At 31.3% G+C, this 20507-nt stretch overlaps 1 protein-coding gene across 3 annotated transcripts in view; it reads left to right on the forward strand.

Moving 5' to 3' along the window:
* The window catches only part of Ank (Ankyrin), a 91741-nt gene that overhangs the window by 66038 nt on the left and 5196 nt on the right, over positions 1-20507 (forward strand). For all 3 annotated transcript variants that reach the window (XM_065514642.1, XM_065514639.1, XM_065514641.1), the window contains exons 6-10: positions 10253-10595; positions 16622-16709; positions 16762-16986; positions 17164-19013; positions 19830-19994. In XM_065514642.1, coding sequence (XP_065370714.1) covers positions 10253-10595; positions 16622-16709; positions 16762-16986; positions 17164-19013; positions 19830-19994 — 2671 coding nt within the window. The remainder of the gene's footprint in view (positions 1-10252; positions 10596-16621; positions 16710-16761; positions 16987-17163; positions 19014-19829; positions 19995-20507) is intronic.

The raw sequence follows: 20507 nt of genomic DNA on the forward strand, positions 1-20507 counted from the left end.
AGCTCAGTGGTTAGAGCATTTGACTAGAAAACGAGAGGTTATGTGTTCAAATTTTTCTTTATTTTTTCTTTTTTTTCTCAAATGCTGGAGTATTTTCACTATTGAATTTAATAGTGAAGTGTTATGCAGAGTGTGCCAATCGGTCACCTGCAATGACATCCCCGTGTTAAATTCACCAGTCAATAACGTTGCGAGTGGGTTGAAAATTCACTAGTAGTAGTTCTTAGTGGCCAACGAATTCGACGTAGCGGAACTAGTGTAATGAACTGCAGGGTTCGTTTGTAACTTCTACAATTTTTAAAAGTGTTCTTGATAAGTGGGCAATGTACATACATATGTATATACTAATTATAAAAAATAATAATGCATCCACAACGAAGGTGAAGGTTATATAAGATTCGGCATAGCCGAATATAGCACTCTTACTTGTTTAATAAAAAAGAGTTAAGTCAATTTTTTGTCCAAAAAACAGCAAAAATATACTATTTTTTGAATTTTTAAATTGAAAATCGTTTATTTTTGGATTCGTAATTGATATTGCTCTGAAATCTTTTGTATGTTTAGTTGTCTAACTAACAAAAAAATTCGAGTCCATTCGGTCCAAAAGTGCGACCTATATTTTTAAAAAAGCGGACCAAGGTATGGCATAATTTTAAAATTTCAATTTTGAAATGCCTGTAACTAGGAAATTATAAGAGATAAATAACACACGCAAGCATGCTTTCCAAAAATATAAAATTCTTTGAAATCGGATGGGAAACAAAATAATGGCAGTTGTAGTATTTGTAGGGCCCATTTTAATAACTTAAACTCGAATACTCCTTGGCTACGCATAATTCAAATTTTATCCCGCTCGGACCAGCCGTTTAGAAATGCCAGACTTATTTCCAAAAAATTTCGATTCTGCCCCACTGTGCATCGTAGCACCGTGTAATTAATGAAATATGTTTTAAGTTAAGTTTGTTTTTCTCGTGTTTTCAAAAAATGGAGTTACCTAGTTTTTCCAAACGACCACAGATATATACTCTGTGGGGTCGCAAATGAAAAATATAGAAATTGCAAACGGAATGACAAACTTATATATACCCTTGCCACTCATGGTGAAGGGTATAACAATTGTATCTGATTTTTTGGAATGCAAAAGTGAAAAAATAAAATTAATCATCAAAAAATATTATGAGAAGAAAATTAATGTTTTTGAAAGTTTTAATAATTATAATAAAGATTAGAGTAACTTCGCGTAATGTGGACTACCGTTTTGTTTTTTTTTTTTAATTTTGGCAACAATATATATGGATATTAAAAAAGTTGTGAAGCAATGAAGTAGCTAATGTATTCTCTAATTGCTTTTGTAGTTGAAAATTTTTTCCGTCAAAGGAGAAAAAATGTATGTGAAAAAATTGTAAGGAACCCAAAAACTAGCATTAAAAAATTGAGGGTAATGTGGACTAGTATTTAATACATAAAATTCGTGAACCAGATAATCATGAATGATGAAAAAATTAAATTTCAATATATTTTTATTAATACAAAGTACATAGTTACGGTCGGGTAATTTGGACCAGTAGTACACAATCAAGTAATTTAAGTGGTCCACATTACACTAATAGACTTCATGTTATATTTTGCTTAAGTTTCATCAAAATCGGCCCAAAAAATATATAACATTTTGCTATCTTTCCAAGAGAAATTCCAAATATTGAAAAAATTGACCTTTGACCTTCACGATTTAAGGGTTAACGTTTTCAGATTTTAGTAAAACTTTCAGACTATATTTAAAATTATATGGACTATAATATTCTGAATAGCTTTTATTTAAAAATCAAAACAGTAAGGATATTCGGATCATTCGCCAAAATATGGCCAAAAAATTAGTTTTTCTCGAAAATCGCAAAATTTAAATCACAGCTACGGAAAAACTATAGGAGGTATTGTCATATTTTTATTCCCTATTATGTTCTTAATAAATCCCAATGTAATGATCAAAAAATTCTGAAATTTGTTTAACAAAATTTTTAAAAATTTGAAATTGGAGTTTTAAAACTTCCGTTTGAAACTTCCGTTAAAAAAATTAAATTTGTTTGATCATACCTGCGAATAGGTTAACGGTATCCTACGAAGACAAAAACTCATAAAAAAGTAAATATGGATATACAGGTAAGCCTCCATTTACACGGTACTTTATTTAAGCGAATTCGATATTAATCGCGAACTCAAATTAGCAAAAAAAATTCAAATACGCTACTTTTTTTACACGATTTTTATATAACGCGGATTTCTTTTTTGAAAACTTCGTTAATTTTTATGAATTTTTTGTTATGTTTTGATCTTTTTTATGTATTAGAATATATTGTTTTTTTTAATTGATATTTTTTCCATAATTTTCGATAAGAAATAATTTTTTTAGTTCAGTTTTTTACTTTACCTTTGTTTTAAGTAAGTTTTTAAAAGAGCAAATAAAATAAGTTTACTTAAAGTATATATCGTCGCCTTAAATACAAACGGACGTAACTACATTTTTATTGTTTTTACAGGGTACGTTATAAAATCCATAATAATAGAGTATTCTTGACAATTGTTCAATCAATCAAAAATTCGATTTTGAATTTTTGTGTAGTTACGTCCGCTTTTTATTTAACGCGATTTTTAGGTCCCAATTTCTTTTTTGTTATGTGACTGATGTATAGTTTTACGCGAAATAAAAAATCATTGGCCCCACATAAGCATTTCGTTCTAAATTAGAACCTCATTTTACGCGAATTTGATTTACACGCTATTTTTTGGGCCCAACAAACCGCGTTAATGGAGGCCTACCTGTATTTTAAGTAAAAAAAACTTTTATTTTAATATTTCACAAAATATGTCGAATATAGCTCTCTTGTTTTATTTTACATGTTCATATGACTGGCGCAAAGTAAAAGTCGCAATTTTTAAGATATTGCGATAAAATTTGGCCCGGAGACGAAGCCTATTGAAAATGACTGAAATCGGTCCATTATTTCACCTAGCACCCATACAAATGTTCTCCTGAAATTGAACTTTATCGGTCGTAAATGGTTAATTTATATACAGTGGTGGTCATGAATTTAGGACATAGGCAAAATAAAAGTTAATTCACTAAATTAAGACTCAGTTTCATAAAACAATCCTAGTATTTGGTAGGAAATCCTTTATTTTGGATCACAGCAGCGCATCTTCTGGGTAAACTTTCAACTAATTCCATACAGCGTTTCTTAGGAATGGCATACCAAGCCTTTTGAATTTCTTCCCATAAATCGCCCAAATTTTTTGGCTTTACTGCTCGTACATGCTCCTAAACATCATTCCACAAATTCTCAATTGGATTGAGGTCCAGGGATTGAGCTGGCCACTTCAGAACTGTTATATTATTATCCTCTAAGCAACTCGTCACTAGGCGTGAAGTCTGCTTAGGGTCATTATCATGCATAAATTTCCACATTAGAGGCATGTTGTCTTCAGCGAATGGTATCATGACGCTTGTCAGTATGTTTTTGTAAATGTGCTGGTCCATTTTACTCATAATCTTGTGAATAGGACCTACACCATGCCAGGAAAATGCTGCCCACACCATGACATTGCCACCAATGCCCGCATGCCTAACCGTTTTAAGGGTGTACTTTGGGTGATGCTGCAGGTTTGGAGGACGCGATACGTACTGTTTTCCATCAGAACCGAAGCGGCAAAACTTCGACTCGTCTCTCCAAAGTATATTTTTCCAAAATGTCATCGGCTTATTGAGATGTTCTCTTGAAAACGCTAGTCGGGATTTAATATTTTTTTTTGACACAAGTGGTTTACGCTGGACTGTACACCCACGTAAGTTTTTCTCGTTCAGACGTCTTCTTATTGTCCTGGACGATATATTAATACCAAAATCCGATGAAATCTCACTTTTAATTTTACCTGAGCTCTTGAAAGGATCTTTAACAGCTAATTTATAAATTAAGCTATCCTCCCTAGGTGTAGTTTTTCGGGCTCTAGGGTGCTGTTTGACATGTTTGGTGGTACCATGTTGCTTGATGTGTTCAAGTGCGTTGTATATCTTGGATCTGGAACATTTAAGTAGCTTGGAAATCTCCATTATTGTTTTTCCATCAGTATTCATTTGTTGGATCAGTTTTCGCTCGGCATCCGAACTCCAAGTACCTCTGGCCATTTCTAACTAAATAATTTGATGTATTCCAACATAAAATGGAATGAAACATTCATTACTTACCCTTTAGCTTCAAAAAACACCAAATAGTCACTTAAAAACCAAATATTTGTTATATGTTTTAAATTCGTGTCCAGCTTTAAAAGCACGTTTTTACGAAAGTATAATAAAAATAGCAACAAAATGTAAAAACAAACAAAACAAAATAGCGGTACTTCTTCTTAACATTACAGGGTACACTGAAAAATAAACATGATCTAATTTGATATTGCAGGGTTGTAAAAATTATCATATCTAAGTTCGTTATAAGTCGTGTCTTAAATTCGTGGCCACCACTGTAGATGTAGTGTACCACACATGTCTACCATACACATACATAGTAGTGTACCTCACATGTGCACTATGCACATACAATCAACAACAACATAAAACAATGCATACTTGACACTGTATGACATACATATATAAAAATGCACTCAATTCTGAGTGACTTATATTTGAGTAATGTTAAATGATCCCGATACATTATGATTGGTCAAATGAAAAGAAGTAAAAGAAACTAAAACTATTATCAATGGAACCGAAAGAGATAATTAAATAATTGTAATAAGTTAGAAGGGTTAAGATTTATTTTTCAACTTAGTATATAAGCTGAAGTAAAAATAAAGAATTCATTCAGAATTTAGAAAAACCAACATTGGTCATTAAATTTTCAGAGTCACAAAAATGCAATTTAATGCTCGGAAGAATCGGCAGATGTGCTCAGTAAATACTTAAACCATACTTCTAACACTACATAGGTATATACACAAATGTTGTTCCAAATAAGTTTTATATATACTGAATTAATATCACATAATTTTATGATCATCGGTCCATAATAAGTCATAGCTGTCATATAAGGCCCGCTTCCGAAAATCACTTGAGCATAAATCTCTTAAAAATGTTGGTATAAACATAAAATTCAACAGAAATAACTTCCATATAGACATAAATCACACGACCTAATTTCATGGCGATAGGTCCATAATTAGTCATAACTCCCATATAATGCCCTCTTCCGACAATCATTCACATTATTTCATAGGGTATTATATGGTCGGGCTTGACCAAACATACTTTCTTACTTGTTTTTATCAGCTTATAACGTTTTTATAAGTAAAACTGATGCAAAAAACAAAAAAAAAACTAAATGCTATAAAAAATGTAAAGTTCAACGTTAGCTTTAAAATACTCAACAATTGCTGAACCGATTTTAATGAAATTCAAACTAGAGAAAAATTCAAGAAAATATCTGTCCATCAAAAAAAAATATCTTAAAAAAACTCTATCGGTTCAAAAGTTACAGAGTTTTGGCCGATGAAATTTTAAATACGGCTAGAAGTCCCTGTGTCTGCAAAATGAGGCATTTAGGAAGGCCTCTTTACTGCATATTTTTCCCGCTGGGTATATATAAAAGATGTACGTATATACTATATATATTAATATACAGATATGCACAAAATCACAACTGAATATGCAAGAGTTGAGCAAGTAGTAACATTTTGCAAATATTTCCTAATATGGAATCACACACATTCATGCATTAACAATAAGGTGACTCAACAAATTATATTTGGTGTACCCTACGAAAATTAAAGTTTGTCGATCTAATTCATAATAAAAACTTATTGTAGATTTAAAGCAAAAATTTGTTAACAAATACTTTAGTTTTGTAAAACTTTAATAAAAGTATTGTATTCATAAAATGTTTGATAAAGGCACAATATAACTAATGTACTGTCTTTTGTCTAAGCTGGCAATGCTTCTCAGTTATTTCCCATTTTTCGGTGTTAGTGTTGCTTGTCATGAGCATAAAATATTCGTTAATTCTCTTTTTTCATTGTTTGTTTTTAGTAATAATACCTGTTTGAAGATAAAAACTAATTTTTAAAGAAAACATATATATTTGATTCTAGTGAAGTTATATTAAACTAAAATATATTAATATACAAACGTTTTTATATATTTTATTACAATTATTATTAAAAGTATTCGAATGACAAAAATTCTGTGATGAAATAATCATCACTGTTTTATGATTTTTTTAATTAATTTATTTTGATTGTCATTTTGTTAAATATTAACCAAATTTAAAGAATTTCTATGAGTAAATACATAATTTTAATTCCAGAGTGGGTATATTAGATTATGTGGACCTTTTTCCACAATGTTTAAACATTTCATTACTACATGGCGTTACAGGTTAAAAGTAAATGGCAAAAATCGCAATCAAACTCACTTGTGCACCTCATGTAACTCACTGCCGGAGGAATATGAAACAAAATCGTATATTATTATAGTGGTACATATTCTCCAGAGGAGTTAAAATTACGTTTATCAATTGCAGTAGTATCGTCTATTATTGCAAATTTATAAACAATTATCTTTACAAAAATCTTTTATAGCAGTTGGGGAGCGTAGAATGCATGCGGTTTTCGGCTCCGTACAAACGGACTGCCCTAATATAAAATGCATTTATACACATTCTGATACACTTGTAGAGTCTGTAAAGAAATTCAATTTGTTTCACATTGTACAGTGGGCCTGCTGGTAAATAAATGTCAATGAATATGTAGCTGGTCAAGAACTAGAGGAGGAATGTTTTTTTCTATATATGTATATATCTTGAGGATATATGTTTTTTTCAACCTTTCTTCTAATTATTTTTTTTAAAAGTTAATCGTTTTTAACATTTACTGATAGAAGATGTTTAAATGAAAAATTATAATTTACATGGTTGTTACGCCCCACAGAGGGATGGCTTCATAAATTTTTGTGCAAAAATTATAATGAGAATTGAAATTTGGCACCGAGAATTATATGAACTAAACTAAGAAAAATATTAAGTTTTATCAAAATCGTCCACACCCATCGCCCACTTCCCATACAATCCAAATCGAGTTTTCGCATAAAATTTGTCCTATCCAAGCAAAAGTCTAGAAATTTGGCACATACATTTTCTGAAACAATAAGAGCACGCAAGCTAAGTTTTATCAAAATCGGCCACGACCACTGTATACCACCCATACAATCCAAATCGATTTTTTCGCATAACATTTTTCCTATCCAAGCAAAAGTCTAGAAATTTGACACATATATTTGCTCAAACAAAAGAACAACGTATGCGTGAGTTTCAATAAAATCGGTAACGTCCACCGCCCATGAAACCCATACATACATACGATTTTTTTTTGATATTTCGCTTACATTCGACAAAAAATTTTAAGTTTTCATCCTGTTCCGAAAACTTCCGAGAATTATTTTATTTTAATCGAAAGAAGACTCTTTCACTTTTCTTTTTATTTAAGCATTAGCTTGGGAGAAAGGGGGTCTACATTATTTTTTCATATCTTCTTATCGGTTTATGATATCTCCAATTGTTTTTTTATTTATGGAGATATGCTATATTTTTCAAATATGTTAGAGGTAAATGGTATTATCAGGAAAATCTATATATATAAAAGTGAATGTGTGTTTATATGTATGTATATTTGTTGGTTTGAAGTCTATAGATGGCTAAACGTCTAACCAGATCTATATCTGGAAGGAACAGTAGGATACTTTTTGTTTTGAATTTTCAAGTGGGCGTAGTACCCCCCATACAAAGTTAATATTAAATATCAAATATTTTGGAAACTATAATAGCTATAATAGTCATCAAAGTTTGCATGAGCAAATCCACCATTTGTATAAATATTTGATGCAAAAATGGGAGCAGTAGTCACTGAGGGCGTGTCACCTCCCATACATACAAACTAAATACTAAAAGTCATATCTATTTGTATAATTGTGATATGTAAAGCATTGAATCTTTGTATGAATTACTTATTTATGCCAAAAATGGGCAAATTAACAATAGTGGGAGTGGCACCTCCCATAGATATGATGACAAATTATATATAGGGAATACTATAGCAGTTATCAATATTAATATTTAGTACACAAATGCACGGACTACCAAAAATATTAAGTAAATGTTAAAATTTGTATGTATACAAACCCTTATACATATATCTATCTTCTATATATATAAAAATGAAATGGTCCATGTATGTAATGTCATCACGTGAGAACGGCTGGAGCGATTGGCTGATTTTTTTTATTCGATTCGAAATATTCAGGAGATGGTTTGTAAAGAAAAAAAATTAAAAAATTCCGGTTAAAACTCGGAATTTTTTTTTTTTTGTGAGTCAGTCCAGTCAACTGTAATCAAAAAGCTCCTAAAGTATGCAGTACAAATTTAGATATTTTATTTGCAAAATAAATAAGAACAGGCTGGTGTGCATGGGTTGGAGAAACTTGAAGAACTAACATTAGTAAATGCTACCGGGCGATGCCGGGGCGATCAACTAGTAGATATATAAAAATGAAATGGTCCATGTATGTAATGGCATCACGCGAGAACGGCTGGAGAAATTTGGGTGATTTTTTTTTATTCGATTTTCTGGAGATGGTTTGTAAAGAAAAAAAAAACTAAAAATTCCGGGTAAAACTTGAAGAAACTTGAAGAACTAACATTAGTAAATAGCTACCGGGCGAAGCCGAGGTATTTGTAATGACACTCGACATACAGTATAAGGAAATTAATGAACAATCTAATCGGGGAGACTTTTATAACTGGGAAGTATAAAGGGACAGATGTATTGCTGCACGTATTCCGATTATAACTTCGGAAATGCCATTGATTTTAATCGATTGCAGTTTCCTATTTGCATAGCATTTGCAATGTCAATTGATAAAGCTCAAGGTCAGTATTTGCAAGTTTGCGGACTAAGTCTAGACAATCCATGCTTTTCACATGAAAAGTTTTTTTCACATGAAAAGTTTTCGCGAGTAGGAAAACCCAACATTAAATACAAATATTTTTGGTTCTAAACATTTATATTTTATTACAATTCACATAAATGTTAGAAAATATGAAATAAATAACGTACTTTTTATTACATTAGAAACTAATTTTATATACACTACAATATTGTAAATCATTACTTTACGGGTAGCGAAGCACACCGGGTTTTATCTAGTTATATTAAACAAAATTATACTCGTATTTATTCTACACCACAGTACTCAAACAAATAAATAAACAAACAAACAATTGCTTAATTACCTTATAAAATTGAAAACAAATTCTGAATCGAATTGCTTGTAGTAGATCTTAATAAAACCACAACACATTATAGATATTTGAAGAAATCATTAATTTATTGTTGTAGTTTTTTTAAATGTATACATTTATTTATTAGAGCACTCTGTACATCATTAGCGTTAAATTGAAACAAATAGGAGCATGTGTAATAAAAAAAACAAAATTAAAAATGTTCGATTTTCCAGATAAAATAAACAAATTACGCTGAAATGTGTATACAACAAAATTACGTTATGCTTCTGTGGCACGGCACTATGTGTGGCGCTTAACACTGCGCGTAAGTGGAATATTGAGCGGTGAGCGCATAGGAAATTCTTTAATAACATTTTTCCAACGTTGCCAGATATTGGTAAATCAAAATGCGTGCAGTTAAGTTAGTTAGTTAGAATGGGATTAAAAATCGGATTTCGCTTATTTATTTGACCGATTTCAGAAGATATTTGGTTGGCTTTTTTAGATATATTGTATAAAGTAGTTTTGACAGATATGTGCCTATTGAATTGCATTTTTTTCAAGTTGCATGGGAGTTTAGGAATGTTGAATGAGACGGATGGACATAGGCATATCACTATAGCGAATCCGATCCAGAATATACATATATTCTTAATGAACAACAGTCAGTAATACTAAACGACGAATATTTATAGTTACTTTGTTGGGGAAAATAATTTAATTGTCTGGCAGCATTATACACAATATTTAAATGCAAAAATTCTCCGTATTTTTTCAACAACTAATTCCATTATATTTGAATTTATTTTTAGAAATAACAAAAAAAAAACACCAAACATACACACACTTTTTGTTAACAATTTGTTTCGTCTTTCGAACTTTTTAGAATTTCTGTTTCTTTACTGATTTTCCGTTATTTGTTTATTTTCTCTTAGAACGGCCAAACCGCTCTAAGCATTGCAAATAGTTTGGGTTACGTTACTGCGGTGGAAACTTTAAAAGTTGTTACTGAGACCTCAATCACCAATAGTTTGACCGGCGTTTTGGAAGAAAAAAAATATAAAGTTGTTGCACCAGAGTTAATGCATGAAGCATTTCTCTCCGATTCCGAAGACGAAGGTGGCGACGAGCATTTAGATCATCATCAATATAAATACATGGCTACCGATGATTTGAAAGCCTCAAATGATCAGGATCATCAAAATTATGATACTACCATTACCACTGAACAAGATCATGTTGACAATGCTAGTTATGCCATGAGGGATCCAAATAAAGGTAATTTTATTGATATATAAATACATTTATTTCCTATATAAATATGTATGTACATAACATGTTTAGAGTGCTAGTTTAAACAAATTAAGTTAGAGGGATATTTTGTATACTATTAATTAAAAGAATTAATTAATTTTAGACATAGTATATATATAGATATAATAGGGTGGGTAAATTTGTTTGGTCAACAGGCGTATAGCAAAAACGTAATCTACGAAAAATTCTAAGAAAATTTTCCAAAGAAACTATGGGTCTGAAAATCAAAACCTAGCTCCCGCTGAGAGGCTTCAAAATACACAGTTAAGAAATTTTGATTTTTAGTCGCTTTTCATTGTTTATTTTGATATGAAAGTTTATTAAAATGTACACCAATGTATAAATGAAATTTAGTTCTTAACAAATCATAGTTCTAATTATTTAAATCGGATGAAATTTGTAAAAGTTATTCAACTTTTCATTAACACCTTTTTAGTATTTTCTTCCCCAGCGTATATGAATAAAAAAAAAAACAAAACAAAATATTAGTACAATTTTTAATTTACAAGGTAACTTTTTTCGAAAAAGTTTAATAACTTTTGCAAATATAAACCGATTTTTACAAGTAATGTCTCATTTTTGTCTACAAATTGTCAAATTGTCTTTACAACACTGTGCAAAATGAAATAGGTTTTCATATAAAAAAGGGTTATTTTTTTGCAGAGTGAAATCTTAAATCTTTATTTCTCTCGGCGGGAGCAATTTTTTAATTTTAGAGCCATACTTTCTTTTGGAAATTTTCTTAGAATTTTGTGTAGATTCCAATTTTGCTATACGTCTGTCACGTTTTTTCTTACCCGAACAAATTGACCCACCCTAATATATGTATATACTGAATTTTATTTTTGAAATCGGCTAACAATAATTCACCAAAAGGAATTCAAAGTCAGATTTCTTAATAATTGCTAAAAGTAAGTTTTTCATGCCAGTTAGGATAAAGTTATGCAAGGTAATGACCAAATTGTTATTTTCTGGCATGAAATCCTAAATAGAAATTCTAAATCTTTTAGAATTTACTTGACAAGATTTTAAAAATTAAAAAAAAAAAAAATTTTTTTTAACAGCGAATTAGGCAAAAAATTATATCAGATACATTCACATCATACAAAAAAAACAATCTAGAGTAAAGGTAGGATCACACGATTGCCGCTATGCACCAATTATTGGTCTATTTTATACGTCAATCGTGTGATTTCACAACTTATTGGCTCATATGTCAAACCACAACAATATTGTGCTTATTTGGCCCAATCAAATGCAACACTGGTGCGGCAATCATGTGAACTTTTTTATTGGTGCAACATGCACCAATAAAAAAGTTAAAAATACAACAATATTTATTGTGTTCTAGTGCGGCAATCAAAGAAGACAATTAGCGCCAATATTCATTTTTGTAAAAGAAATATTCTTTTTGTGAGCCACTCTTTGACCCACATACATCTTTTAACATTTCTTTATTAATTTTTTTATACGATAATTAAGGCCGACGCAATTTTATTTTTTTATTTAACAAATAATTTTTTCACAATTAGATTTTTTTACATTTATGTAAACAAAACAAAATTTAACATCTAGACAACAGCTGTTTCTCTGAGTTGCCGCAAACTAGAACAATCGTGTGTAAAGTAACATATGGGCATTTCCATTATGGTGTGACGTCGTTATATTTATACGACAAAATTTAAAAAAAGTTAATGATAAAGTCAAATTTGTAAAAAGTTTTTTTTACATTTGCGAAGTAATTAAGTACCTCTATATTCAGTAAAAATATTAAAACAATTGACCCTAAGGATTTGAAGATATTAGTAAAAATATGCGATGGCGTTGACCAAATATAGACCGATCGTCACGAAATTAGGTCGAGTGATTTATGTTTACATTAAACTTATTTATGTTGAATTCTATGTGGATAACTTATTTTTTAAGAAATTTATGTTCGTTAAAGTGATTTTTGGATATGGGCTCTATATGGGAGCTATGACTAATTATGGACCTATCATCATGAAATTATGTGACATGACTTCACTATATATAAAACTTATTTGGAGCGAAATTTGTAAAGATACCTATATAAATTAAATATTTATTACCGATAAAGTCATATTTCGAGAGGACATTTGTATGGGGGCTAGGCTTCGTCCTTAAATTCCCAAGTTTTGTTTGCATCTGTATTGCTGATTGCCTTGCGGACTGCCTTCATTATTCTTCTTCAAACAAACTTTTTCTTGCCTTTTACGGTTCTTTACATATAATCTGGCGTGACGTTACACACTTTTGAAAATTAATATAAAATTAACTATTTGTTTAATAACCTATTTTTTTCTGTAATTAGTTTATTTTATAAACCTTTGTTAAAATACAAAATTTCACGCACTTGCTATCGTCAGCGTGACGTTATCTTAAAGTATCATTAAAAGCAAATCAAAATTTTACCGTTAATTTTTATTTGTTTGCTCTTTTGGATTTAGTCCCCTTTTACAATGCAGAAATTGAAAGGCAGACAGACGAAGTTTGTGGGCGAGGAGTGGAAGAGGTAGAGTGTGTTTTGCACAGGTTTAGGTTAGTTCAAAAGAGAATGAGAAAAATGTCTGCCTTTCAATTTCTGCATTGTAAAGAGTGGATTAGCCGACTGTAATGTAATGTCACCTTAACGGAACGGAACAGCTGATCGTTTCTATTGTGTGTAAAGTAGTTAAAGCAGTTATAGTGACAAAATGTAACGTAACTGTAACGTCTGAACCATGGTGTAATGATATACAAGGTGACATTAATCAAACAGCTGATTATTTTTTTGCTCGAGTTTGTTTACAACTTCAATCTTGTCAAAATTTTTTTTGCTGTAGTTTGTATACATTATGTCAGTTGTTTTTGACACTATAAAAGTTATTTGTTTTTGTATTGTTGTATTTGTTGCCGTAACGCATACACCTTATAATCATTACGCCATGGTCTGAACCTGTTAAAAACTGAATTTCTTTACGTTTCAACGTGACATTTACTAACGGTGTTGTCAACTTGTTGATTTTTAAAGTCTTGTATAAAAAATACTTATGCTCAGAAGGCTTAACAATATTTTGTTAGATATTTCAATAATATAAATACATAAATAAAAAACAAAATGTAAGAGAAGATAAACTCACTGTTGATTTTTTGTTTAAGCTTTGATATTTTTACAAATAAAGCTTGAGTGTCTGTAATTCTCATTCACTCTATAGTTTGATTTGTATAATATCTTTAGTTTTTCTATAGCCTTTTGGGAAAAGGTTTCCTGATGATCTGGCCTAAGCAACCAGTGAAATGCGCATAGTCTACGTTTACAATGCAGAAATTGAAAGGTAGACAGACGAAGTTTGAAGGCGAGGTGTTGAATAGGTACAGTGTGTATTACACAGGTTTAGGTTAGTTCAAAAGAGAATAAGACAAATGGTTGCCTTTCAACTTCTGTATTGTAAAAGGGGACAAAGGAACTAGCATATCCCACAACAATAAATGTCAGTGAATTTATCAATAATTGGGAAATTTAGCACAATTCTTACTAAAAACAAAATTTTTTTATTGTTATGGTAATATTTACTTATACAAATTAGTTCACACAAGCATTTATAAAATGTATACTAATAATAGTCGAAAGTAATAAGTTTGAAAATATTAAATTAATATTTTGTATAGACAAATTAAATTAACAAATTAGGGCCATTATTACAACTTGCCTTTATGTTCGAAATAGTGAAAGGTGAAACTTTAAGCAATAGAAAAAGGCACCCTTAAAGTTAACTATTACTATTACGAACATAAAGGCAAGTTGTAATAATGGCCCTTAGTATAAAGTACAATACAATATTAATTAATTTTTAAGTTATCGGACCTTTAATAAATAAAGTCTGTATGACAAGGTAATATTTATAATTGTCTCCTAATGGGTTAATATAAACATATATGAAGTCACTTCGAAGCACTTCACAAAGATGATGAATACATTATGTGTAAAATAATACGGTTTATATGTAAATACTATTACCAAAAAGTTTAATAATTTTTTTTTTAAATCGCAGAAAAAAATTATAAAATCGCTTGAACAGTATTTAAAACAATTGTGTTGATAACACTTTCAAACAGCTGTTTAAATTTGTTTGTTTATGTCAAAAACATATGACACGTTTTTAATGTTCTATAATCGCACTAAAGTGTTACGTTAAGTCAACATTACGGTTACATTACATCAACGGTCGGCTAACCCAGCCTTAAAAGGGGACTTACGGTAGCTGTTGTTATATCCAGGGTTGTCAGATTTTTTATCTCCATCGCCAAAAGCTAAACAACAAAAAATCGCCAAAATATTTTTTTTTTAGTTTTTTATTTTATTTCTGTTTAAATTGATATCAAAAGTATACATTGTATTAGAATTAAATTTTTTTAACATTTTATCTGTAGGCTGAAATGAATTGCAACAAAATTGCGGCCAATGCTAAGTCTTTAAAATGAAATGTTCTCAATAATTGTAAACTTGTGGCCAAAAATCTAACAAATTTTGTTGGAATTTCACCTTTAAAGATCTGAGTCCAATTGATATATGCTAATTTTGACCATTGCAATTCATATTCCCCTGCAGATTCTTTTGGATTGAAAAATAAAGTTACTGAATTTTGAACTACCTAAAATTTCAATTTCATTTCAATATTGAAAATTCATTATACATATACTTTAAAAAGAGTTATATTTTCTGGTAACCGTTTTAAAGCTTTTTAAGTACAAAAAACAATTTTCTTTTAAAAAATTCCTCCATTTTAATATATTGTAATTCCATTTCAAATTTAGTGCCAAAATCGATAGATTCCTGATTCCAAAAAATCCTTCGAACCAATAGCCAATTTTAATGAGCATTAAATATTATTTAAAAATGACGTCTTAAACATTTTAGAAGAAAAAATTAATATTGTTGAAACTATTTGATCATTTATGCTAGCTACATCCATATGATCAGATTATAAATGATTAATTTTATTAACTATTGGGTTAATAAATATCAAAAAAAATATTTCAAGAAAAACAAATAATTTGTTAAAAAATCGCCAACTAGTCTGTAAATCGTCAAAAAATCGCCATGTCGCCAATTGGAAATTTTGGTCGCCAAAGGCAATGAAAAATCGCCACGTTTGGCGAGAAATCACCACATCTGACAGCCCTGGTTATATCAAAGGTTTTTCGGTAAGAGTGCTTTAGAACATTTACTCCTAGAAATATAAATTGTAAAGAGAAAATGCCCTTAGAAATAAAACACAACTGACCAAAACGAAGACTTAACTTTGTGGACAGGTATCTCGCCATCGCAACTCAGGAAAGCTTTGAACTCTTTTATTTATTAGTTAATTTTGAATATTTATCTTAAATAATACAAAAAAGGAAATACTGTTGGTTAACTTTTAATTTTTCGGTCTGGGTGGACTTTTCGCTGGAAATGCCCATATAATAAATATATGTATAACTTCTTAACTACAGGTCACATTTTTTCGAAATTGGAAACATTAATACAACAGGTGTTTCATTAACCTCGGTTTTGGAAACAAATTCATTTATTTTTTCTACTAAATTGGATTAAAGAAGTTGGACTTTCAGAAATTTAGAAATCGTCGTCTTGAAAAATATTTCAAGACATGCAGCTTTCGTAAATTTTAACCGATTTGAAATGATTTTGTGAAAACTAAAACTTTTTACGTTATTTTATCATACACAATTATACACCAAATAATATAGTTCGATGTTAATTTTTGTATATGTATAATATAAATTACAATCTGCACAAAATATTCACAGTTCACTGTGATGTCAAAAGTGAATGATTCGAAAAATCTTACTTATTTAATTTCATTGCATTTTTTTTACAAAAATTAAAAGCTTTTTAAATATAACTATAATATAACTATGAGAATATGACAAATTCCTTAATCATGGATTTCTTCTAAATCATTTTCTAACTTTATTAATTATTGCAGGGGAAGTCAATGAGAGCATTCAAGCTTCCCATCAGTATGCTCTTAAATCCGATAATGTGGCCATTACAAAGCCACCCGTGCATTTAGGGTAAGTTTTTAAGAAGTTTTGAATGCAATTATTAAACGGTTTTTTCTCTTAGATTCTTGGTTTCATTTATGGTGGATGCCCGTGGTGGTTCCATGCGTGGTTGTCGTCACAGTGGTGTACGTATTATTGTGCCACCAAAATCATGTGCCCAACCAACACGTATCACCTGTCGCTATGTTAAACCAAACCGTGTCCATTATCCACCACCACTAATGGAAGGTGAAGCTCTAATTAGCAGAATTTTAGAACTGTCCCCTGTGGAGGCAAAATTTTTAGGGTAAGTTGAAAATAAAATGATAACTTGTAGGTAATAATGGATAAATCAATTTATTTTCTATATATGTATCGTTTTATCCCTACAATTCAATTAAATTGACTACTAAAAAGTTACGCTGCAGTAGAAAAAGTACATATTGGTATTATTAAAGCATTAAAAATATTTGTAATATTTCAGGCCAGTAATCTTGGAAGTTCCACATTTCGGATCGCTGCGTGACAAAGAACGTGAAATTATAATTTTGCGCTCCGATAATGGTGAAAGTTGGCGAGAACATACCCTTTACGAAAAGGAAGAGTCGGTACTCGAGGTACTGCAAGATACCATGGAAACTGAATTGAGTCCTTTGGAGGACTTACGCACAAATCGGATCATTCGTATTGTTACTCGTAATTTTCCACATTTCTTTGCTGTAGTATCTCGTATACGACAGGAGGTACATGCTATTGGTTCTGATGGTGGTACTGTATCCTCACAAGCCGTACCCCAGGTTCAGGCAATATTTCCGCCAAATGCATTGACGAAGAAAATTCGAGTCGGTCTTCAGGCACAGCCAGTTGATTTGAACGATTGTTGCAAATTGCTTGGCCAAGGCGTGGCTGTGTCGCCAGTTGTGACTGTGGAACCGCGACGCCGTAAGTTCCATAAAGCCATCACTCTCAGCATACCGGCACCAAAAGCTTGTACCCAGGGTATGGTGAATTCGCCTTACACTGGTAACGCTCCCACGTTACGTCTCCTATGCTCGATTACTGGAGGCCAGAATCGTGCTATTTGGGAAGATGTTACCGGTTCAACGCCTCTAGCATTTGTTAAGGACAGCGTGACTTTTACCACCACGGTGTCGGCTCGTTTCTGGCTGATGGATTGTCGCAATATTGCCGAAGCCAGTCGCATGGCCTCCGAACTGTACTCTTATATGGCGCTTGTACCATTCCGAGCCAAATTTGTGGTGTTTGCCAAGCGCATTTCTCCAAATGAAGCCAAACTATCAATATTTTGTATGACCGACGACAAGGAAGACAAAACCTTAGAGCACCAGGACAACTTCACCGAAGTGGCCAAGAGTCGCGATGTTGAGGTTTTGGAGGATCAGGATATTTACTTGGAATTTGGAGGTAACTTGGTACCTGTACTCAAAACTGGCGAACAACTCAGTCTTAAGTTCCAAGCCTTCCGCGAAAATCGTCTGTCGTTTATGGTGCACGTGAAGAATCCGGACGAACCGTTCGCACGTATAAGTTTTATGAATGAACCCAAAACCGGGCAGGGCGAAGCGCCAAAACAACCCATTTGCATACTAAACATTTCCCTACAGGACACTGGAGTTGATTTGGCTGCGAATAAAGGGAACATTGCTGCTGGTAGCCAGCGTAGCATCAACAGTATTAACTTTGTAGACCAAGGTCTCAACCAACGCGATCAAATCAATGCCGAATACAAGAAAAAGTACAATGAACGTGAAATTCAACAGCCGAACGGTGAATCGAAGCAAAATAACGAAACAATTCACAAGGCCGATATGCATCTGTCCCATATATGTCAATTGCTAGAGGACGATTGGATGCCATTGGCCAAAGAATTGGGTGTACCCGAGACCGACATCGAACTTATCAATGCTGAATATGCGGACGATAAGATTCAAAATCAACGTGCAATGGTCATGTTACGTTTATGGCTGCGTCAACAGGGCAACGAAGCCACTGGCAACAAATTGCAGCAGGCTCTCAAGAAAATTGGACGTGACGATATTTTTAATATATGCATCGATAATGTTGAGCCCGTCACCGACATCATGGAAAGAACAAAAGCCGAAAAACAACTATTACAAGACGGTCTAGAAGGCATCACAGATTTCATCAATGAAGTGGCCTTAACAGTCCAACCAACAAATAAAACTGCCGCTATTGAAGTAAATGAAGCACCAATAATTAAAGAAAAAGTTATAAAAAAAAAAGTTACGACTATTGTTCTCAATGATCAGCCAAACGAACAACAACTGCAACAAGTAATACAAGATCAAATAGGTAAGATCAAAAATGCTTATTGCATTATACATATATGTATGTCAAAACCAAAAAATAACATCCAAGTGAAAGACTTTTTTTTAGGTAAAATCCAAAAATCGGTTTTTATAAATCAATTTCCACTCTGAAATTTTATTATGCAATTAATTAATTTATATATTGTTTACTTTTTTCGAAGTTCGAGCAGTACAAAAGTGTCGGATTAGTGTGACAATTGGTATAAAACTTCTAATCGTATAACGTTAATCCCTGCTTTCCAAAGTTTGAAAATAACCTTAGCAAAATGTTAAGCCAATTAAATATCAGGATTAAAATTGAACAATAAATATATAAAAAATTTTCAATTTTAAAATCTAAAAATAACGCTATACATGCACAAAGCTTCTGTCTTTACTGCTTACTTGGTCTAGACTCTAGATTATTGATGCCCATTTCATAGCACAATTGTGCATGCTAACCATAAACATATTATTATTATATTTTGTTTAGTCGTCACTGAGGCAGCGACGAATGCAAATGCTAAGTGGGTGTGTTGCTATTTTATATTTGTATTCTGTAATATATTTCGAAGTTTATGGAGATAAAATAATTAGGATAGATTGTTTTTTTATTATTATCGACAATAGTAATAAATTACCAAATAAGTGAACTTAATTTCATGTTCTTTGTATAGTTTTCAATTAGAAGTTTATTTCGTTTTTAGTATGGCTGACAATCCTAGAAATATTCATAGTTATTTTTACTAGACTGTGATCAACAATATTAGCTGAGTCATTTATTATTCATCAATATATTTTCTTCCTTTTCTTAATTTAGATGAAGAGAAGAGTGTATCACCTCCTATAACTGATATTGTAAGCGATATAAAATTGACTAGTGATGGTGACGATCAAGCATATGACATCGATACAATACGACGCATAGCGGAGGAACACACACTTCAAGTGCTAGAAGAAGCCCAGCAGAATATTGAAAATAATGGTAAACTATTTGTTTTAATTCAAATTTCAAACACTGACTATATATTAGGGTGGGTATAAATTTTTTTTTCTAAAATTTTTGAAAGGCTCAGCGGTAAAAATGTGCCAAATGGTTTTGCCAATATGTATCTAAAATTTTATTGCATTATTTTAAGTTTTACTGCCTCCGGATCGCGATTGAATTTTTAGAAAGAGTAAATTTTTTACTCACATTAATTATACTTTTTTAAGCGAAATAATATTAACTACAGATACCAGTATAAAATATTAGCATTAAAATTCGGATTCTTACTGTTACCTTTCTGCAGATATTACTTTTTTATACAAATACCCTAAAAATTGTTTACTTGAGTTTTCTACATATTTCGATAAATTACGAAAAAAGTGCTATTATTTATTTGGTTTTCATAATCTGAGAAATGGAGCGTAACAGGAATAGTTGAAAGTGTCCCATATTTTTTGTTTTGTGTGATTTGAAATATAATATATTGCCAACCTATGCAGATTGATGAAA

The sequence above is a fragment of the Calliphora vicina genome, chromosome X (genome assembly GCF_958450345.1).
Source record: "Calliphora vicina chromosome X, idCalVici1.1, whole genome shotgun sequence".
Taxonomy (NCBI): Eukaryota; Metazoa; Arthropoda; class Insecta; order Diptera; family Calliphoridae; genus Calliphora; species Calliphora vicina.